Below are 22,885 nucleotides of genomic sequence, written 5' to 3' on the forward strand. Positions count from 1 at the left end.
TCTGCTGCTCCTCCTGGAAGCACAATGCTTCCATCTACCAAACTCGTCCTAGTTTTCGGGCATATTTTTCCCTCTCCCTGGGATGTCCTCGTCCCCTCCCTCAGCCTCTGGGAAACTCAGTCTCTACGCAACACAGGTTCTCCTCCTTCAGGAGGCCTTCCCATAATATCCAGTCCTTGACTGGTCCTGCAAGCACTCTCTGCCAGATCGTCTTGTCTTGGGCTTGCCTCCCCAGGCCTGTGGGCTGCTCTCCCCAACAGCATCCCAGGCTCCCTGCTGCCCTGTACCCAGCCCTGTGCTGCCCGCTGAGGACAAAGATGTAAAAATAGTGCCCCTGCATCAAGGAGAGCCAGTGTGCTGAGGCAACCCACCTGCAGATGCCCACCACACAGGGCTGATTGGACAGAAACAGCCCCCCTACTCCAGGGTTCAGAGGGAGAAAGAGGGATCTGAGCTGGGCCTCAAAGGATTTAATGGTAGAGGAGCAGAAAGGGCCTCCTCAGCAGAGGGAAGGAGCAAAGGGAGAACAGAGAGAGAAGACAATGTCTAACTAAGTAGGGCTTAGTCTGAGGGTTGGGAGGCGGGGACGGGGAGACAGTGGGTGAGGGTGAAGAGCTGGGGCTGCAAGAGCCACCCTGAAAAACCTGTGTCCATGCTGTGAGTGATGGGAACTACAGGAGGTTTGGGAGCAGGAGATGGACATGGCTGAAGTCGGGTTCTAGAAGGGCAGGTGTCCAACCCCGGGGCCCTAACAGTGACCGTCAGAAAGCACACACACACCAGACACCAGTTCTTGACTGTTAGTCATCATGTCATGCCCGCTGGCTGCCACAGCAAGGCGGGTGGTCAGGACAGAGAGCGGACCTGGGGAGGAAGTGAGGTCCAGAGTCCAAGGGTCTGGGCTTCTTGTAGGGGGTGACGGAGGGGGGACTCGGAAGCCTCAGCCCAGGCTGAACACTTCCTGGTGGGGCAGCAGCTGTGCCCTGACCAGGCTGGACGCAGCTCCAGGCGGGTCTCGGGTCCTCCAGGGCCGGGTGGGCCGCAGTCAGGATAGCTGCTTGTCCGGGTTCATCAGCTGCTCCACCTCCCGCATGAACCGCAGACACAGCTCTTCCTGCCAGGGCAGAGCCACGCACTGCACAGCCACGGGCAGCCCCACGCTCTTCCTTACAACCTGAGGGCACACAAGCATCAGGACCCGAGGTCTCAAGGCAGGGCCCCACCCAGACCCGGGAAGCGCCCCAGCTGGGGAGGAGGGGCAGCACAGCAGGGCCTGCCCGCAGTCTCTAGGGGTCCTGCATTAAGAAAGGCCGACAAGGCCTGTGCCTGGTTATACTGTCCTCTCCACTAGAGGAAGGGGTCCTGGCGGGGAGGCAAGGGGAAGAGACTCACCTTCTGCAGCGTCTTGTCCCAGATATCCCCAAAGTAGCCCTTGTAAAGCTGCAGCTGGGCCTCGTCCTCAGCGGTCACCATGGTGACGGGTACCACCCCCGCGGGGAAGTCCAGGCAGTTGTAGAGCAGAGTATAGCTGACAGCCCCTGAGACACAGCACAAGGGGCTGGAGCAGGTCAGCCAACCTTCCGTGATGACTGTCCGCTCCGAGCCCCCATCTTCCACCCTAAGAGATGGCACTGGCCTCCACCAGCAGGGAGGGTTCTCTCCTAGGGCTGAGACTTGAGTGGGAGTGACAAAGCCCGGGAACCTGGATTCAGGGCAGGCTGGAGGGCCTGCTAGTGCTTGCCCTGTGCCTCCCCCTCTGCAGCTTCATTGCTGTTTTCTTGGTTTATCTAAATCCCACCTGGACTTCAAACACCACCTCCCAAAACCATAGACTCTGTAACAAGACCTCCAACTTGAATATCGCTGAGGACGAGGAGCTCATTCCCTCCCAAGGCATACCACCTGACTCCCTTCTCTCCAGCCAACCAGACCGTGAGCCTATCAGGAGTGGAGTCCTCCCCCAGGGGTCCTCTCCTCCTACTTCCCAGCAACCTCACCAGGCACAGGGTGGAACTCAGAAGAGAAGAGACAGCTGAGAGGGATGTGATGGGGCTGCCAGCCTCACCTGTGGCCTTGCCTGGGCCGTTCAGGTCCAGAGCAGGGCCCATCATGGGGGTGAGCAGCACATCCAGCTCCAGGGCTCTCCACTGGGCCATCACGGAGTGCCGGTATACCTGTGGAGGACACCCGCACACCCAGTGAAGCTCTCAGACCCAACCCATTACATGGACTCTGCAGCACAGGCACTGAGGCGGGGTGACTGGCCCCATGCCTGCCCCAGATCTGAACTGAGCCACGATAGCATGGAGGACCTTGGGATATTCAGACAGGGATGCTTTCAGGGGGCATCAAATGCTCCACGGAACCACAGAGACCACTCTTCCTGCCAGGGTGGGGCCACGGAGTGTTGGTTACAGGCAGCACCAGAGTGGCAAAGAGGTGTCCAGGGCAGGAGTCCCACCCAGGCTGACCCAGGCCCCTACAATGGGCCTCCGGGCAAGTGAGGGTCACAGAGCAGGCCCCAAATGGTCCAATCCAGGGAGTGCGAGCAGGGGATGATGGGCCACTCCAGGGGACCAGAGGGACCAGTTTCCAAGAGACCCCAAGGCATATGCCCTGTCCGGCCCCACCCCCACCCGCCCTACTCTAGTCCAGGGGCTCTGGCCTCACCTCAGTCTCATGATGTAGTTCCCAGAGCTTTCTGGCTGACCTGGACAGAGGGAGTGGAGTCACCAACCATGATGATCACAGCCATGGGGATTAGCAACATCAGGCCCCTACTCTCAAAATCTCCCAGATTCCCTTCCTTCTCAGACCCTTCTCAATTCCAGGGCACTCTGAGAAGAAAGCAGTGCGGGGCAGAAGTTCTAATCCCTAAGTTCATACCCCATGGAGTCCCCAAGAGGGACTTAGGCCAGACCACCAGCTATTCTTAGGACACAGAGCCACCCAAGGTCCTCAATGCCTGGTAGTGAGAGAGGAATGGGCTTCCCCCATGGCTCAGCGGTAAAGAAGCCACCTGCAATGCAGGAGCCACAGGAGACATAGGTTCAATCACTGGGTGGGGAAGATCCCCTGGAGGAGGGCATGCAACCCACTCCAGTATTCTTGCCTGGAGAAGCCCCTGGACAGAGGAGCCTGGCGGGCTCCAGTCCATTGAGTCAAAAAGAGCTGGACACAACTGAAGCGACTTAGCACACACACATGAAAGAGAAGGCAAGTCCACAAGCTGTAAGGGCCTGAGAATCAGGCAATTTACTCCCATCTTTTCTGGCTTGAGGCCCCGAGGGGCAGGCAGGAGCAGGCGCAGTGCAGTTTGGTCTCTAAAACCAGCACCTCTCACGGGTCCCCAATATCCCCCGCTCCTTGCCACCCACTAGCTCCTTTCTGGGCCTTTCCACCCATGTCCAGGCAGGGCAATCTCCTCCTCTTCATTTTCTCCCAACCTTGCTCTCCTTCAGGACCTTACTCTCCAGCCTTTCCTGTATCTTGCTAAGACATATTCAAGACTGCCCCCCCGCCCAAGGCCACAGAGGTTGCCACCCTGCTTAGACCACTTCCAGCCTCAGAAGCTACTTTTCTCATCGTTTCCCATTGGAAAGCACTTGGACCCAGGTCAGGGGAACAGTTGTGCAGGCATCTAGGCGTGGGAAAAACTCTTACCGAGACTTCATATTGTTGAGAAAGGCTGATAACCTTGGGAACTGCAATAGAACAGACACTGTCAGTGACTAGACTTTAGGCCAGGTGTGGCAATAATCTTCAGGCCAAGCCACCTAGGCCTCCTCCTTCTGTCCCTCCCCGCAGGCCCCAGGTCAGCACTCCTCTCAGCAAGCAGGTTGGCTGAAGATTGAAGAGCATGAGCGGAGGAAAAGAGATAGGGTAGGGGCTGAGAAGAAAAGGAGGCTAAGGGAAGGGGGAAAGAGCCCAGTGGTGCCCACCCTTCCATTCCTTGTGCCCTCACCAGAGGCTTCATCATGAAAGCCAGCAGTCCTTTAAGCCATCCGGGCAGCCTCAGAATTGAGATCAAGTCCCCCAGGCAGGAATCCACGAAATCACCTTTGCTGGGAGACAAAGGGTCCAGTCCAGGCACATCTACCCAAGGCGTCCCTCCTGGCTCACCCCCACCTGCGGCATCCCCCAGTCTCCACTCAGTGACTCTACCTCCCTCCTCACCAGACTCCAGTAACCACAGCCTCCAGCCCCTTCATCCCAGCCTCTGCTTTCCAATATGCGACATGTGTCTGCAGACCCTTTGGGATGCTTAGGCTCTACCCATATCCACTGGAGCTCCCTAAGGCAGGGCTCCCTGTCTCCCTCCATTGCAAACTCAGCTCAGAGCAATAAGAACTGTGGGAAGCATCTCCCTGGCCCAAAGATACTGCCGAGGGCATCCCCCCACAGATGCTGATGCCAGCCTGGAGGCACAAGTGGTTTAATCCCGAGTGGGTACAGTAATCCTTGCCTCTGAGGCTATCTCTGCTCTCAATCTCAGGGAAAGGTCTCAGGCAGCTGATTCTGAAGTCTCACCCTGAGGGCCAAACTGAGGGGTGGCTCTTTCCACTGAAGTGAAAGTTGCTCAGTCGTGTCCAACTCTTTGCAACCCCATGGAATAGTCCATGGAATTCTCCAGGCCAGAATACTGGAGTGGGTAGCCGTTCCGTTCTCCAGGGGATCTTCTCAACCCAGGGATCGAACCCAGGTCTCCTGCATTGCAGGTGGATTCTTTACCAGTTGAGCCACCAGAGAAGCCCAAGAATACTGGAGTGGGTATCCCTTCTCCAGCCGATCTTCCCGACCCAGGAATCGAACCGGGGTCTCCTGCATTGCAGGCATATTCTTTACCAGCTGAGTTACCAGGGAAGCCTCCCAGATCATACTTGGCTACTGGCAGAAGTCCATTCAATCTGGGCATGTCCCCAGGAAGCATCTTCACAGACCTGCCCTGCCCCCATCAGCCTTTAGAACTGAAAACATCCCTGTGGGACCAGCTTCTCAAATATGAGCTCTGCAAGCCTCATAAAGTGGGTGTGGTCCAATCTTCTGACTTTTCAGACAAGAAAACAGATCCTGCTCAAAGGCGGAAGATGTGGCACAAATCCAAGGAGTGTGGAGTAATGGCAGGTCTACACCCTTGCCCTCCTGCTTGATTCCACCCTTATTTCTCAATCTTTCCCCAATAGATAAGCAACATCCTGCACAACTCAGCCCAGGGCCAGGCCAGGGCTGCTCAATCCTGCCTCTCCCCACACTGGCACCTTTCCAAGGTCTCCCTGACAAGGCAGCTCTAGGCTCAGCTTGAAGCTGGAGGGATGGTAAGGTCCCTGCCCAGGAAGCTCCAGGCCTTCTTCAGGTTCTGCCAAGGCCTGTCCTCCATCTTCCCCAGTGGCCTGTCCCAGGGAGGAACACAGCACTCAGCTGCTCTCCCTGCATCTACCCATGTCCTGATCCCACCACCCACCCCCAAACCCAGTCACTCACAAGTTCTGTAGGAAGGTCGTGCCACCATCACTGAACAGCCCACCCGTGCCCAGGGTCTCCAGAGCATGAGGTATGTTGCTTGGCAGGAAGGGAACCAGCTGCAGAGATGGAGGCATGTAAGGTTCCCAGACCTAGAAACCCTTGGGTCCCACCCCCAAAAACACACTGTCAAGGCAGCCCTCAGCCCTCACGGTGCCCTCACTGGAGCCACAAAGGCACCCTTGTTGGCCTGTGATAACTCCCCATAAGATGTGTATCCTGAGAGGAGTCTGGAACCACATATAAGCCTGTCTCAGGTGAACGGCCCCAAGCCTGCCATCTCAGGGCGCTGAGAACCCCTGGACAGCTGTGCACCACTGTTTGTGGTTGACGAGGAAGGACCACTCCATGCAGCTCCCACATCCCAGCTCAGAGGTGAGGTCACCATCAAGCATGTACCCCAATACTTCTGATCAGCCCTTTTTACTGGTCCCCCAGGGATCGAATTTGCGACCCCAATCTCAGAACAATCAGGGTGCAAGGGTGCCAGGGATGGGTGGCAGCCATGGGTACCTAGAAGGCTTCCCTGAAGGAGGGGCAATGCCAGAACCTTTGGGTTCCCTCCCCCCGCCCAGCATACCGTGTGGCCAGCAACCTCGAGTCTCTGCTTGGTCTCCAGCAGGGCCCGCTTCATGGCCGGCGTGGGCATGGTATAGTTGTCAGTCTCATAATACCCTACACGCAGGGGCTGAGAGCTCCTGTAGATCTGGGGGCAGCATGCACGAGTCAGAGTCAGGTCAGGAGACGGTGGCCCGAAGCAGGGCTCCCAGAGCTCAGAGCCATTACTCAGCCCCAGACACAGCTTTGAGGCTGCTGCCTAGATCCCCAGAAACTGACCTCCAGGGAGGCCAGCCCCTGTTGTATCTGACCCCTTCACAAAACACCTTCCCAGTGACTTTGCAGGTGGACAGAGCAAGAAGGAGGATTCCACAGGCTTCAGGTCTAGACAGGGAGACAGGCCCTGAGCAGGGCCGGGACTTGCCCCAGGCCACTTGTCAGGGTAGAGTAGCAACATCAGGGCAGAAACCCAGGCGTCCACAGCCTGTTTCAAGGATGTAAGTCCTGGCTCCCATAATAGATTGTTCCAGGCCCTGGGACAGGGATCTCATTGCCTCTCCTCCCTCTGGGGAAGGGAGCCCTTGGGTAGAGTTAGAACATCTCCTCAGCTGAGGAGTGGGAGCTTGCCCTCCCTCACCCCAGCCCAGATCTCATGCTGCCCAGGGGCCCTCACCCCTTCCCAGGCAAGAGGTCTGTAGGGAGTAATGCCAGATCGCTGAGAAACGGCACTTACACCACACAGCTTACACAGTCTACATAAACATAGCTTTACTATACCTCCTGGAGGAGGGCATGGCAACTCACTCCAGTATTCTTGCCTGGAGAATTCCCATGGACGGAGGAGCCCCAAGGGCTACAATCCATGGGGTTGCAGAGTCGGACACGATTGAGTGACTAAGCACACACTATAGCACTGCTCACATCTCTAACTTGAGTACTCCTGAAATCTGTTGCTCGTAAAGTACAGATAACTTTATTAGTCATTCTTAAAAGACCCATCAGCTCTTCAATAGGATCACCAAATGACAGTTTATCCTCCAAGACTTCTTGAATTGCTCTCCTCAGAATCCTCACCTCGCTGTACCCACCAGTCCTAACCAATTACAGTATGACTCAATCCTAACCAACCCCCTACACTGACATGAAATGACTCTTTGCGACCCCATAGACTATACACTCCATGGAATTCTCCAGGCCAGAATACCGGAGTGGGTAGCTTTTCCCTTCTCCAGGGGATCGTCCCAACACAGGGATCGAACCCAAGTCTCCCACATTGCGGGCGGATTCTTTACCAACTGAGCTATCATTGACATATCCACCGACAAACTAACGTCAATATTCTAACTTTGTGCTCCTCCCCCATGCTACTAAGGCTCTGTGTGGGCAGCGCCCTCCCTCACCACAGACAGTTAATACACCCAGCCTTATCTGATCTACAGGCTGGTGATACTTGGAGGAAGCCAGTATCTGATAGATCCCTGCCCACAAATCCCAGCTTTCTCTGGGAGAGAGAACGCTCCGCTTTTAACTGTTCTTAACTCACTCAGCCTCCGTGCCAAGCATTCTGCCGGAGGCTGGGGATAGAGAAATGAATGCTGTAAGAAAGGCTCCTGTTTACTGGCTTGTCAAACACGGAAGAGGTTCAGGAGTTCTCCCTCAAGCTGTTCTTAGCCTCAAGTCCCTCCTGTTCCACAGCGACAGCTCCAAGGCTCTGGCTCCCAGCCAGCCAATTTGAAAGACTTGGGATTTCCAAATGCAGGAAAGGGCACCATCTGGTGGCTGTTTGCAGAGGTGCTGCTGTGCTCAGTCACTCAGTCATGTTTGACTCTTTGCAACCCCATGGACTGTAGCCCGCTCGACTCCTCTGTCCATGGGATTATCCTGGCAAGGATACTGGAGTGGGTTGCCATTTCGTTCTCCAGGGAATCTTCCCGACCCAGGGATTGAACCCATGCCTCCTGTATCTCCTGCATTGGCTGGCGGTTTCTTTACCACTGTGCCACCACCAGCAGAGGTGCTAGTGCTGGCCTTAGACCCCCGGGGGCTGGTTTTCAAGAGACAGGGCCTCCCAGGCCTGCCTGCAAGGGCTCAGGAGCACCAGTGAGCCCTGAATCCATCCCCATGCCCACCCCCACCACTGCTCACCTCCTCCCTGAAGGGCAAGGGGGGCACGGTGGGGTCCAAGCGGAACATGTCCTCACACAGCAGCGCTCGCATGCACAGTGCCAGGCTCTCCACGTCCCGGGCCATGGGGCCAACCGAGAGCTGTACTGTGGGGCAGGGAGGGGAGGAGAGAGAGATCACCCAGCCCCGGGGGGTTCCGGGGCTGGGTCCAAACAAGGGTTGGGCTGGAGCCCTGGAGTGTGAGCAGATAGGAGGTAGAAAGGCAGACCTAGAGTGGCCTTGGGGCCCAACACTGCCCCGAGGAGAGGCAGGGGCAAAGGGGCAGACCCCCCTCCTCCAGGGCACAGAGGGAACCACAGACCTCACCTGCTACCTGTCCATAGACACAGCCCTTCAGACCACTCTTGCTGGATAAGAAACACAAGATGTTGGAAATGGGAAATGGCCACCCGCTGCCCGGCCCCACATCCAGTCAGCAGCCCCCAACTCTCTCACCACTTTGGAAACGAGGAACCAGGGGCTGGTGGTACTGTGACATTACCTCCTAGCAAAACCCCAGTCAGGGAATCCCTGCCTGGAGCCCGGAGAGGTGGGAAGCTAGGCCAAGGTCACACAGCAGGACTCAGGGGCTCCCTCCACCCACCACCTACATCCTACCTGAGGCGGTTCCCTGTGGGTTTGAGGCCGCAGATGCCACAGAAGGCTGAGGGAAAGCGGATGCTGCCTCCAATGTCGGTGCCTAAGCCCAGTGGGGAGCCCCCAGCGGCAATGAGGGCCCCCTCGCCCCCTGAGGAGCCACCTGGGCTCTTGGAAGAATTCCATGGGTTCATGGTCGGGCCAAAGAGGGGGTTACTGCAGTCAAAGCTGGAGGAAGTGGGAAGGGGTCAGCCCCTGTCATGTTGGTACCGGTGCCCCTGCCCCCCACCCTGCACCCCTGGGACCCAACCTGAACATGGACTGGGGGACATTGGTGTGCACGAAGGGCAAAGCGCCCTGCAACTTCAGCACCTGCACCACCACACAGTCACCCTCCGCTGGCACCCCCTGGTTCAGGCTCAAGCCCAGTGTCGAGTCCTGGCCCTAGAAGGACGGATGGGTGAGAGGGACATGGTTGATGAGCCAGGGGGGCTTCAACACACAGGGTTTGCTCCCACCACCGCCCCACAGGCCAAGGCAGGACACACCTGCGGTGCCCTCTCAAGGCCTTTGGCCCTAGGACTTCCTCTGAGGGCCCAGGGTGACCCAGGACCCAGAGCTGGCTGGCAGGGACTGGGGCAGGGCGCACCTTATAGCTGAAGCACTCCTTGAGGCTCACGGGGACACCATAGAGCAGGCCCTGTCTTGGGACCTTGCACAGCTGAGTCTCACAGTCTGCCAGGTAGGTGGTCACACAGTTAGTCCCTTTGTTGACTTCCCAGGCCTGGGGTAGGGAGAAATGGACATACGACAGAGTGCGGTGAGGCTGGCTTCTTTTGTTTTTTCAACTGTGGCAAAATCAACATAGCGTAAGATTGGCCTTTTCAAATATACCACCCAGTGACAGGGTAACCATTAACCTGACCCAGGGCCAGGAGCACAGAGGGTAAGCAGGCCCAGCACTGGCCTCATTGCGGACATGCGGCCCAGCCTTACCCAGGCTGTCTCTGACCTTCAACTCCAAGACAGACAGAGGGAGTGCTCCGAGGACCAGGACACTCAAAGGAACAAGATACTGACCTCACGTGTCCTCCAGAGATGAATAGAGAGTATGTGTGTGCTCCGAGGACCATGACACTCAAAGGAACAAGATACTGACTGACCTCAGATGCCCTCCAGAGGCCGACCTAAGGGGAGGGTGACCCTTGGCCACCCCACTCACCTCCTCCTTCAAGCCACACGGTGCCCAGTGAGGCTAGATCCCCATGTTGAGTCGCACCAGGAGTCAGTGCAGAGCAGGGCTAGACCCAGGCTTCTGCTTCCTGGCATGCAGCACTCTCCTCTGTCCCAGGCCCGGCCCACACCTGCCCAGGTGAAAGGAACACCTGAATCTGAGGAATGGCTGACTGATACCAGCTGTTAAGAACATGACTGTGGCCCTATTGCCAACTCAGGTATGTGAAATCTGTCTGCTGACCAGGGCAGGAAAAGAGGAGGCCAATCTGTAGCCAGAATGCTCTCTGTGGATGCTCCCTCTGAAGGGCTGGAGCTTTTTCAGGGACATGGATTTGAAATAAGCAACCCCATCTGTTCAGACTGTGTCCTTTCAATGCGCCCGACCCAGGGGTGTCCAGTCCTTTCTCCACAGTCCCTCTCTGCCCCTTCTCAGCTGCAGTCACTCACACCACTCTCACATGCCTGGCACTCATGTCCACCTGCTTAGGGGTCACAGTCACTGCCACGTACTCTCTTCCGAGAGATCAGATCACATACAAGTCATTTTCATAAAGCACAATTTCTTCCTTCATTTCGTTTCAAACACATTTCTTGAGCACGCACTATCAACATATAAAGGACATCGTGGTAGGCCCTAAGGTACAAAGACAAATAAGACTCTGTCCACCAAAAGCCCACACATGTGCCTTGGGAAAGAGAAAGACAAGACAAGCCCCAAAATGTGATGAGAAATGTGCTGTTAGTAAGTGACCACTGAAGAGGAAACCCTAACCCAGACTGGGAGGGGAGGAGGGTTATGGGAGGCTTCCTGGAAGACGTGACTCCTCTCTGGGCCCTGAAGACTCAGGAGAGCCTGTTGCACTGAGCAGGGCAAGAGAAGGGAGAAGAGCCTTGCAGGTAAAGGCAACCCCAGAGCACAGCAGGCTATGGGGGCCAGGTAACTGCCAGCAGCTGAGCTGCCGATGCCCCAAGCCCCGGAATCCTTGACCAGAGAGGATGCTGGAATGCTGAGCGGGCAGCTGGCCAGGAGACTGGTGCTTGGTCCTGGACAGAGACTGGTGGAAGACCAGGGTAGCGGGGGAGACAAGGGGATGGTCTAGGGGGAGCTCTAAAAGGGAACAGACCAGACTCAGTGACTGATGGGGTGGGGGCGGAATGGGGTGGGAAGTCTGGGCTAAAAGCCAGGTTTCTAGGTAGGACAACATGCTCAGTGTCCCCAGCACATGCACACACACAGAGCCTTCTCTCTCTCTCTCTCATACACACACACAGCTCTGGCTCCCTCCCTCTCTCCCTGGCAGCCCTTGGCACTGTGGTCCCACCATGGCCCTCCAGCCAGGTTTTCCCACAGCCTTGTACAGAGAGGGGAGGAAGGAGTGGGGTCACTCCCTGGCCTTACCTTTCCTATGTAGGTGAAGAGCACAGCCTCGGGATACAGGTCCCCACTGTGTAACTTCTGTACCAGTTGAGGCAGGGGCAGGGCCAGCAGCGCCTCTGAGTCCAGGTCAGGGTTCTGGGGAGACACCTCGGATCAGTCCCCTACTCCCCCCAGGCCCCAGGTGCCTGCAGCAGACACCTATGGCCCATGCCCCCACATCCCAACATCTACCAAGCATGTGCTCACTGTCACATGCCAGGCCATAACAGACATGCCCACCCGCGTCTCTGACATCACAAATGTGCTCCAGCTGGGCAGGCCCTTGCCACCTGTGGACAGTACAGATCTATCTCTTCCAGAAGCTCACTTGAGGGGGGCCCAGGGAGAGGCCACGCCCAGGCTGAGTATTAGACCATTATGAAAAAACTTCCCAGGTGGCGCTAGTGGTAAAGAACCCACCTGCCAATGCAGGAGACGTATGAGACAAGGGTTCAGCCCCTGGGTGGGGAAGAGTCTCTGGAGAAGGGTATGGCAACCCACTTCAGTATTCTTGTCTGGGGAATCCCATGGACAGAGGAGCCTGGCGGGCTACAGTCCATAGCATTGCAGAGAGTTGGACAAGACTGAAGCAGCTTAGCACAGTGGTTGCTGAGTGTGGCCACACACCTTGTTGATATGCTCTGTGTTTGGATTAAATGTTACCACCATTCCCATTGCACAGCTTAAAGAAACTGACGTTCACAGAGGGAAAGTGCTTTGATTAGGAACTTACAGATAAACTATAGTTCTCTGCCCATTCAGCACAAGCTGCCCACTGGCTGTCCACCTGCACTTAACTACTCAACCCTTTGGCAGGGGAGGGCAGAAAGAAGAAAACCCTGTCTTAGGTGGCTGGGGTTGAAGCTAGAGCCACATCAAAGAGAGAGGTTTTTTCCATTCATTCCATAAATACATATATTAGGCATCTACTCTGTACCAAGGACCATGCTAGACATGGGGATACAGCAGTGAACAAGAAAGTCGCCTCCAGGCTTTGGGGGAGCTTCAACAAGGTGTAGAGTTGGGAGTGAGGAGATAATTTGGTGGCTCGGTGATAAAGAATCTGCCTGCGATGCAGGAGACCTGAGTTTAATCCCTGGGTCAGGAAGATCCCCTGGAGAAGGAAATGGCAACCCACTACAGTACTCTTGCTTGGAGAATCCCATGGACAGAGCCTGGGGGGCTACAGTCCATAGAGTTACAAAGAGTTGGACACAACTGAGCAACTAACACACAGAGATCATTTATAAGTAAACAAATAAGAATTTTAGATAGCCAGAAATAAAGAAAATAACATGCATGTACTGAGTGGGCAGCACACAGGTAGAGGGTGGTCAGGGAAGAGCTCTCCGACGGAGGAGGGACGTTGGTCAGACACTCACTGCCAGGTCTCAGAGGCCTCCAGAGTCTCTGGGATCAGCCCTTGCCTGCATACCTCACTGGCTTCCCCCTCAAGGGCTTTGGGCTAATTAGGAGAGCATCTGAGTTCAGCCACCACATCTCATCTCTACCCTCCTCTGCTCTTGCCAAACTCACCAGGGACTTCCTCGTTGCCCAACACAACAAACACTCAACTCTTCATTCTGCTCCGAGTCTCATGGAGGCGTTCACAGGGCTGACTTCAGACTCCTCCTGGGCACAGGCATACCCCTTTCCCGGGGTTCCCTCCCTCCTCTACGCTGCTTCTGTCATCCACTCGTTCAGCCAGTCAACACACATGTTCTGAGCACCTACTCTGTGTCGAGCACTATGTTAGGGCTATGAATTTAGAGTTAGCCGAGACAGACAAGTCCCTGATCTTAGAGCTTACCTTCAAGAAAACAAAGTAATTGAGAAAAAGAATTTGAAAAAGAAAAGAAATTTTAATAACACAAGGGACATCCCCGGTCCAGTGGTTAAGAATCTGCCTTCCAGTGCAGGAGATGTAGGTTCGATCCCTAGTTGGGGAACTAAGATCCCACATGCGGCAGGGCAACTACTGAGCCTCCAGGCTCTGCAGTAGCAGTCCCCAGCCTATTTGGCACCAGGGACTGGTTTCAAGGAAGACAATTTTTCCACAGGAAGGAGGGGTGGGAAGGAGGTATGGGGGTGGGGGGATGTTCATCAATAATGCGAGCAATGGGGAGTGGCACATGAAGTTTCAGTCACCTGCCCTAGAGCTCACCTCCTGCTGTGCAGCTGGTTCCCAACCCGCCATGGACTGCTACCGGCTGGTAGGGGCTGGGGACCCCTCCTCTAGAACCTGTGCTCCACAACAAGATAAGCCCACACAAAGCAACTAGAGAAAGCTGGCGTGCTGCAACAGAGGCCCAGCACAGCCAAAGTTTTTTAAAATAAAATAAATTTTTAAATAAAAAAAAGAAAGAAAGTTAATAAATGATGGCAGATCACGATAAGTGTGAGAAAGGAAGTAAACAGAATCTGTGACAGAAAGAACAGTGGATTGACTCAGATGCGCTGGGCAGGCGGAGACATTGTTTCAGCTATGACCTGAAGCACAAAAAGGAGCCAGACATAGGAAGAGTCAAAGGCTCCCGGAGGTTCCTCTGGGCACCTGCTCTTCCCTCTCTGATGCTAGAAGTCATGCCGCCTCTTGGCTTCCCTCCAGGCCCTACACCTATCACATGGCCTCTAGATGGTCCTTCCGCCTCCAAATCATCGTTCGCCTGACCCAACTGAGCTCAGACCCGCTCGCTGGGCTATTCCTTTTGTTCCCTCTGTTCCTGTGTCCTTCCCCTGAGCTCACTGCCTCCTATCTCCTTTCCACCGGCTCCTCTTCACGCAAGGAAGGACGCTGCCATCTGTCCTCAGCTCCCCCTTCTTCCACCCACATCTAATCGGTCACCACGCCCCTAAGTAGCTCTGGAAAATGGCCACCTCTCTGTCTCCTCTACTGAGACACTTGCCACTGCCGACCCTTTCTCTACTGGGTCACACAGAGGCCACCTAGCTGGCTTCTCTGCCAAAGCTTTGTCACCAGACCACACAGCACAACAACGACCTCACCTTGCCTGTCCCCTTCAGGTTGCCTCCCACCACAAGGTCCAGGAGATGTTTCTAGGCTGAGGTCCTGTCAGAGCCCCCTCTGCCCCTTCAATGTGACACAGCCCACTCACTCCCACCTCACACCCAAAGCTGAACACCCATCGCACACACCCACCACACAGCCTTTGAAATCCAGCCTCAATATCAGGAATATTCTTCCCCAAATTTGTTAAAGGGATACAACATTTACTTGGGATTTTTTTCTTTTCTTTTTTCTTTTTTTAATGATACAAGGAGCTACAAGGAGAAAAAATGGATCCATGATCTACCCCCAACATACTAGATAACCCCTGTGTGCTAAATTGCTTCAGTCGTGTCTGACTGTGACCCCATGGACTGTAGCCCGCCAGGCTCCTCTGTCCTTGGGATTCTCCAGGCAAGAATACTGGACTGGGTAGTCATGCCCTTCTCTAGGGGATCTTCCCAACCCAGGGATTGAATCCAGGTATCTGCACTGCAGGCAGATTCTTTATAATCTGAGCCATCAGGGAAGCCCAGACAACCCCTGATGACTTTTTTTTTTTTAAGATATGCGAAATGGAAAGGAAACACTCCCCCCACCTCTAGGACCCCCTTGACAAATTCCTCTTCTGAAAAGGAAACCATAGTTTACAGTTTCTGATGAAACCTCATAGGAGAAAAAAAAAATGTTTGTGAAGAATCCACAATGTATATAGTTGTTTATATATATTCTATTTTTGGACAGAGGGATCATACTATACACACAGTTCTATGCCTTGCGTTTCTCCCCTCACAATGAAAATAGCAAGATTTTTTTCCAATTATATACATATGTGCTCATTGTAAAAAACGAAAAACTGCCTACCAGTTTGTGGAAGAAAGTAAATATCACCAGAGAGCCCACCACACTGGGGTAATGACCAGCAGGAGCCTGATCACCACCATTCCCCACCTCACCCAGGGTGTCCACAGAGGCCCTGTGCATCTCAGCTAGAAGCTGTCAGTGAGCTCCTCTCAATTCTCAGCACAAATGTTCATTCTTTCCTCTGCTCTTCTGTGTTGACAGTTGATGACACTGTTGTTAACAGCTATTTTTAAGTCTTCAACTAGTTATCAGGCAGCTGAGACATTTTCTCTTTCACAAGACACCAGAGTAAGTCTGCATGTCCAGGAGGCCAATCTAAGAACATGGAGGAAATTAAAATTTATATGGAGAATGCAGGGAAGTATACAAATAAGATCTCACCAAGCATGTGGCCATCTGTATGCCTTTTTTTCCAAGCATAGGATATTACAGCTGTCATTGAATCACTGCCCCTCCTTAACCTGTTTTTCTCCTGAACCACCTACTGTCCTAATTTCAGATACCCTAGATGGTCCTCCAAGTTGTTTTTTTTTTTTTTTTAAATTTTATTCATGGTTTATTGTTGTTATTTTTTTAATCACATCTGTTCTATTTCAAGATATACATTCCATTCTATCATGTGACCATGGACATTGACTGAAACAAAAACCATACTGTTCTCCCATTCATTTACTGACTTGTTTTAAAATCAGCTTCAAGTTGGTCTTGGAGATGCCAGGAGATGGAACTACAGGTCAGATCCAGTTGAAGGGAGAGGCATTTGTAATCCAGTGGGATTTTGACAAAGGGGCTTGGAAGGTCTGTGCGGGAAGGGCATTCTGGTTAAAACCAGAGGTGCAGAGGCACCGAGGTGTGGGCAAGTGGGATGGCTCTCCCAGTCGTCATAGTCTATCAATGGCAGTCCCTCACTTCAGTCTAGAAAGGATATTAAAACTTACTTAGGGGGCTTCCCAGGTGGCTCAGTGGTAAAGAATCCACCTGCCAGTGCAGGAGATAAGTTCAATCCCTGGTCCGGGAAGATCCCACACGCCATGGAGCAACTAAGCCCATGTGCCACAACTACTGAGCCTGTGCTCTAGAGCCCAGGAACCATAACTATAGAAGTCCACGCACCCTAGAGCTTATGTTCGTCAACAAGAGGAGGCACAGCAATGAGAAGCCCGCATGCCGAAAGGAGAGAGTAGCCCCAGCTCACACAACTAAAGAAAAGCCCGCACAGCAATGACAACCCAGCACAGTCAAAAATAAAACAACTCATTCAGGCAGTAAGGTGGAAGCAAATGGGCAAACGCATATTTCAAATTAAGCCTCACATGGTCAATAGAGTATATGAAAAGCATGCCTCACTCTAAAGTTGCTTGAGAGTCCCAAAAGAGATAAACCATTTTGTGATGTTCAGGAGGCGCTTGGGACCTCCCCTCCTCTAGCAGCACCTTGGGACACAGGACGTAGCTGGGTCCCAACTCACTTCTCTGCAATCTATCAGGCAGGAGCTGTACCATAGGCTGCTGTATTCACCCAGAGGCCCCCTGACCTCAAGGCCCCCTTCTCAGTGTGGGGCTGGGCTGAGAAAGACCCAGAAGAAAGACTATTGAAACAGCCTCAAAACCCCCAGCAGCTCCAGCACCAAGCAGAAAGAGCCTTAGGGGTGGGATAGAGGAGGGGCTTCTCCCTAAGGTTATGTGTGAGCTCAGCTAAACTGCCCACCTTCCCCAACGGCTCAGTGGGTTAAGAATCTGCCTGCAGTGCAGGAGACGCAGGGTTCGATCCCTGGGTTGGGAAGATGCCCTGGAGGAGGAAATGGTGACCCACTCCAGTGTTCTTGCCTGAAGAATCCACGGAGAGGGGATTCTGGTGGGTATACAGACCATGGGCCAAAAAAGAGTTGGACACGACTGAGCAACTAAGCACACAAACTGCCCACCTCTTACTGATCCCAGAGCTACTGTCTTCAAGACCTCAACCCCTGTGCTGACTGCTCAAAACAAGACTGCTGAACTAGTTATCCCTTTCTTCTGCCAGTCACCAGAAAACCAAAAGGGAATTTCCCTACTTACTCATCTGGAAGAGCCAAGTTTTGGTGTTCTGAGGCCAGGCTCTGACCCACAGAGGGTGTTTAAACACTTTTTGGTATTTCAAGGCCAAAACCTGCGCTGGAAGTTATTGTTGTATTGTTGTTCCATCACTAAGTCATGTCCTGCTCCTTGCAACCTCATAGACTGCAGCACGCCAGGTTCCTGTGTCCTTCACTATCTCCTGGAGTTTGCTTAAATTCATATCCATTGAGTCCATGATGCTGTCTAACCATCTCATCCTCTGATCCCCACCCCATTCTCCTTTTGCCTTCAATCTTTCCCAGCATCAAGGTCTTTTCCAATGAGTCAGCTCTTTGCATTAGGTGGCCAAAGTCCTGGAGCTTCAGCTTCAGCATCAGTCCTTCCAATGAACATTCAGGGTTGATTTCTTTTAGGAAATCTACCATGGAAGTTCAGTTCAGTTCAGTTCAGTCGCTTAGTCGTGTCTGACTCTTTGCAATCCCATGAACCACAGCACGCCAGGCCTCCCTGTCCATCACCAACTCCTGGAGTCCACCCAAACCCATGTCCATAGAGTCAGTGATGCCATCCAGCCATCTCATCCTCTGTCGTCCCCTTCTCCTCCTGCCCTCAATCTTTCCCAGCATCAGGGTCTTTTCAGATGGGTTAGCTCTTCTCATCAGGTGGCCAAAGTATTGGAGTTTCAGCTTCAACATCAGTCCTTCCAGTGAACACCCAGGACTGATCTCCTTTAGGATGGACTGGTTGGGTCTCCTTGCAGTTCAAGGGACTCTCAAGAGTCTTCTCCAACACCACACTTCAAAAGCATCAATTCTTTGGCGCTCAGCCTTCTTCACAGTCCAACTCTCACATCCATACATGACACTGGAAAAACCATAGCCTTGACTAGACAGACCTTTGTTGGCAAAGTAATGTCTCTGCTTTTGAATATGCTGCCTAGGTTGGTCATAACTTTCCTTCCAAGGAGTAAGCATCTTTTAATTTCATGGCTGCACTCACCATCTGCAGTGATTTTGAAGCCCAGAAAAAGAAAGTCAGCCACTGTTTCCACTGTTTCCCCATCTATTTCCCATGAAGTGATAGGACCAGATGCCATGATCTTAGTTTTCTGAATGTTGAGTTTTACACCAACTTTTTCACTCTCTTCTTTCACTTTCATCAAGAGGCTCTTTAGTTCTTCTTCACTTTCTGCCATAAGGGTGGTGTCATCTGCATATCTGAGGTTATTGATATTTCTCCCAGCAATCTTGATTCCAGCTTGTGCTTCGTCCAGCCCAGCATTTCTCATGATGTACTCTGCATATAAGTTAAATAAGCAGGGTGACAATATACAGCCTTGAAGTACTCCTTTCCCCATTTGGAACCAGTCTGTTGTTCCATGTCCAGTTCTAACTGTTGCTTCCTGACCTGCATACAGGTTTCTCAAGAGGCAGGTCAGGTGGTCTGGCATGCCCATCTCTTTCAGAATTTTCCACAGTTTATTGTGATCCACACAGTAAAAGGCTTTGGCATAGTCAATAAAGCAGAAATAGATGTTTTTCTGGAACTCTCTTGCTTTTTCCGTGATCCAGCAGATGTTGGCAATTTGATCTCTGGTTCCTCTGCCTTTTCTAAAACCAGCTTGAACATCTGGAAGTTCATGGTTCACGTATTGCTGAAGCCTGGCTTGGAGAATTTTGAGCATTACTTTACTAGCGTATGAGATGAGTGCAATTGTGCAGTAGTTTGAGCATTCTTTGGCATGGCCTTTCTTTGGGATTGGAATGAAAACTGACCTTTTCAGTCCTGTGGTCACTGCTAGGTTTTCCAAATTTGCTGGCATATTGAGTGCAGCACTTTCACAGCATCATCTTTCAGGATTTGAAATAGCTCAACTGGAATTCCATCACCTCCACTAGTTTTGTTCGTAGTGATGCTTTCTAAGGCCCACTTGACTTCACATTCCAGGATGTCTGGCTCTAGGTCAGTGATCACACCATCGTGATTACCTGGGTCATGAAGATCTTTTTTGTACAGTTCTTCTGTGTATTCTTGCCACCTCTTCTTAATATCTTCTGCTTCTGTTAGGTCCCTACCATTTCTGTCCTTTATCGAGCCCATCTTTGCATGAAATATTCCCTTGATATCTCTACTTTTCTTGAAGAGATCTCTAGTCTTTCCCATTCTGTTGTTTTCCTCTATTTCTTTGCACTGATTGCTGAGGAAGGCTTTCTTATCTCTCCTTGCTATTCTTTGGAACTTTGCATTCAGATGCTTATATCTTTCCTTTTCTCCTTTGCTTTTCGCTTCCCTTCTTTTCACAGCTATTTGTAAGGCCTCCTCAGACAGCCATTTTGTTGTTTTGTTTTTTTTTTTTTCCGGTTCTTAAAAATAAGGAAAGGCTGTTGCTCCAGAAGGAAACTGGATGCTTGGATCCAGATGCTGATGCTTGGAGCTGAAGTGAGGGAAAACCCACCCTTCTACTACCCCACACCCCTGCCAGCTGGTGGGTTCCTTGCAACCAGGAGGAGAGTTATGTAGGCAGAAACTGTGGGCAGATTCCTGCAGCTGCCCCCACACATTCCTTGGAGCCAGGAGAACTCAGCTAGCTAGCTGCACAGGACTTGGAGTCTCCGGAGCAGCCGAGGGTCTCTAGGCTGGGCCTGGCATCACTGCAAGGATCCCTGAGCAGGGCACCAGGGAGCTCTGCCAGAGAAGAAGGATTAGACAGTGATGAAGCTTTGCTCAACTAGGTAGGGAAGGTGGCCAATTTGGATTGAATACCTAAAAATGAACTGATTGTGTACTTTCGCTGATTGTGTGCCATGTCAGTGAGTGAGGGCTAGAACCAGATATGTTATTATTTCACTAAACAAACAAATAAGACATTTTCCTGGTTCAGGAATGGTATGGTGTAAATTCATACTAGTACATCCAGCGAAAACCGCAAAGCAATCAAGGCCATACCCAGGGCCTGGCATCCAAGGCCTGGGTCTCCCTTCCTGATCTTTCTTCCTTGCTCCTCTCCATTGGAATGAGGCTGGATGGTTCCACCAGGCATCTAGGTTCTAGTTCTAGCTCCTGCCTCATCTTGTCCCATCATCTGGAATGCCTTCCTACCTGTCACATCCAAATTCCATCCAACACCCCTTGGGGCAAGTCTTCTGTCTCACAGCACATAGGAACTGAGCTTGGTATTTCGACTTGGAACTGAGTCCAGTGTGGCATACACCTAGAGGAAAGCCTCCTCTTCCAGGCCGCTTCCCTCACCTCCATACACACACTGAGCTGATCCAGAGGGAAAGAAGCTTGTTGACAGGTCACCCAGGGAAGGGCTGGAACTAAACCTATCCATGAAAGGAACTTATAACCCATCTGACTCCACAGCCAGGTGGCAAGAGTCCACCTCAGCCGGTAACTCCCTGTGGACTTGCTCAAGTCCCTCCCCAGCTTCCTCTGAGCATCCTCAATGAATTTGAACTATAAGCTCTCAGAAGGCCCTTGACCATCACTTTATGATTCCAAAGTCCTAAACCCAAGCATCCTATTGGTTCTCATCTTGCAGTTTAAGCGTCCTAGTAAGTCCATGATCTTGAGATTATCTGGCACACAGCAAAGCTCCTCTTTGACCCAGTGAGGCGACAGCCTTCGACGACCTGTCCTGTCCCTTTCGTTTCCATTCCTCCCCTAGGTCCCACTTGGTTCAGAAAAGAGTACAGAATGCATGATGGCGAGAGGGGTGTCAGAAAGTTACAAAACCTGCGCTGCCCACACACCTGAGCTGCCGGCCGCCCGTCCCTCCCACACACCTGAGCTGCCGGCCGCCCGTCCCTCCGAGCGCCCAGGCGGCTCAAAGCGCTGCTGCCACCCCGAACCCTCCCCTTCCACACCGATTCCAACCCCGGCTGTCACCTGGAGCCGGAAGCGCTGCGCCGCCTTGTCCATGGTGTCCAGGGCCGCTTTCTGCCTCCGTCGCGCCCGGACCGCCGAGGCCCGCGCTGTCCGGCGACTGGACCAGCGCAGGGCCAAGGCCGCCGCCACGAAGCAGCAGGCCAGGGCGGCCCCGGAGACGCCGGAGAGCGCGGCCCATGGTTCGTCCAGCACCATGATCTCCCGCCGCCGACCGCTGCCACGGGCAACCGATGAAGGAGGAAATCAGCGATCTCGGACTCCGCCGCAAAACCCGGCCTGGATCAGCCCGGGATCCAGCGCCCGCCTGCGCCGGAGTGGAGGCAGGGGCGGTAGAGCCGCTCGGCCAAGCGTTGTTGCCTGGCAGCCGGCTGAAGACAGGTGGAGCGCAACGGTCAAGGCGAAGAGCCGCGGTTCCGCTGGGACGGCTCCCCAAGTTCTAAGGCTCTGGGCGGTGCGGAGAGGGAGGAGCACCCGCTTCCCGTGGGCGCCCTCGGAAGCTCGAGCCTAGCAGCCGTTCGGCGCCCCCGTCTGGCCTGGCCTCAGCCCGGTGCACCCAAGACCCTCAACTCACGGAAGATGCTGTCCAGCCCGAGCCACTTCAGGAAAGAGGATGGAGAGCAGCGACAGACTGTGCTCGCGGACCTGATAAACCCTGCAAAGAGTTTACCAGTATCATTCCTGGAGAAGCTTGTCTTAGGCTGTGTACCGCAGGGCACTCACCTCTCCCCTGCGTGGGGCTTAGGGGTGCCAGCAGGAGAGGGAGGGGTACAGGATGTTTCTCAGGGAGCCCACCTGCTGCCCGCTCCCCTCCCTAGTCCTGGGACCCGGTGTCTTTAGGGAGGTGGGGGGAGGGGAGCGGATTATCTATATACACACAATACTTCTCCAATCTAGGCCTCTCTCACAGGTCTTTATGTGCTCAATTTCATTTGTCCTCCCAACAGAGAGATGAGGAAAGCATTTTTATCATCCTCGTTTACCAATAAGGTAACTGAGGACAAGAGGGATTAAATTACCCCCTCTGTGGGTCATGCAGGTGACTGAGTGGAGATTCAAACTCAGGTCTAATCCTAAACCATTGCTCTTAACCATCAAGCTGTACTACCATGACTGCCCCTGGAAGTGAGGATGTGTGGAATCAAATGGGATGTGGGGAAGAGTGCTTTGTGGCTAGAAAACGCTGTCTGCCAAAACACTGCTGTTCATCCAGTTCTATCTTTACCTCTGAATCCATGCTTTTTCCTTAAAAAGGAGGAATGCCTATAATGTAAGATTGTTAGGAGGAGTCTGTGAGATCCTGGCTGTGAACTGGGGAACTTGAGGACGTACCAGATCTTCAGTCCGGCCTCAGGGAGCTCAAGATCTGGTTGAGAAGGAAAAAAACATGCATAGAAACAACAAAAGCCATGCTTTAGTGGAAATGCAGAAATCATGTGACATGAATCCAAACAGCAGTAAATGCTGGGCCCTTGGACTGAATAGTCTTTGGGAAAGCCAGATAGCACAGTGATTTAAAGTTTGCCTCTGGAGCTGGAGTGTCTGGTAACCCATCCTTGTTGCATGACTATCCCCGTT

The 22,885-nt window shown here is 53.1% G+C and overlaps 1 protein-coding gene across 3 annotated transcripts; it reads right to left on the bottom strand.

Moving 5' to 3' along the window:
* Positions 1-785: 785 nt before the first annotated feature.
* On the bottom strand, positions 786-21,830 carry LOC113889940 (fatty-acid amide hydrolase 1). 3 transcript variants are annotated; one of them, XM_027537379.1, is made up of 15 exons: positions 21,311-21,825; positions 11,474-11,587; positions 9,488-9,622; positions 9,149-9,282; positions 8,860-9,066; positions 8,569-8,609; positions 8,224-8,348; positions 6,101-6,226; positions 5,482-5,579; positions 3,965-4,064; positions 3,664-3,704; positions 2,671-2,710; positions 2,066-2,174; positions 1,393-1,538; positions 786-1,174 (listed from the first exon to the last, which is right to left on the bottom strand). In XM_027537379.1, the coding sequence occupies exons 1-15, from the start codon at positions 21,503-21,505 to the stop codon at positions 1,046-1,048; spliced, it is 1,740 nt and encodes a 579-aa protein (XP_027393180.1). In that variant the 5' UTR covers positions 21,506-21,825; the 3' UTR covers positions 786-1,045. The 3 variants fall into 3 exon arrangements, with proteins under 3 accessions (XP_027393180.1, XP_027393179.1, XP_027393181.1); XM_027537378.1 differs by lacking the exon at positions 1,393-1,538 and having other exon boundaries at positions 21,311-21,830; XM_027537380.1 differs by lacking the exons at positions 1,393-1,538; positions 21,311-21,825 and adding an exon at positions 15,450-15,631.
* Between the last annotated feature and the right edge of the window lie 1,055 nt (positions 21,831-22,885).

This window comes from Bos indicus x Bos taurus, chromosome 3, assembly GCF_003369695.1.
Source record: "Bos indicus x Bos taurus breed Angus x Brahman F1 hybrid chromosome 3, Bos_hybrid_MaternalHap_v2.0, whole genome shotgun sequence".
Lineage (NCBI taxonomy): Eukaryota > Metazoa > Chordata > Mammalia > Artiodactyla > Bovidae > Bos > Bos indicus x Bos taurus.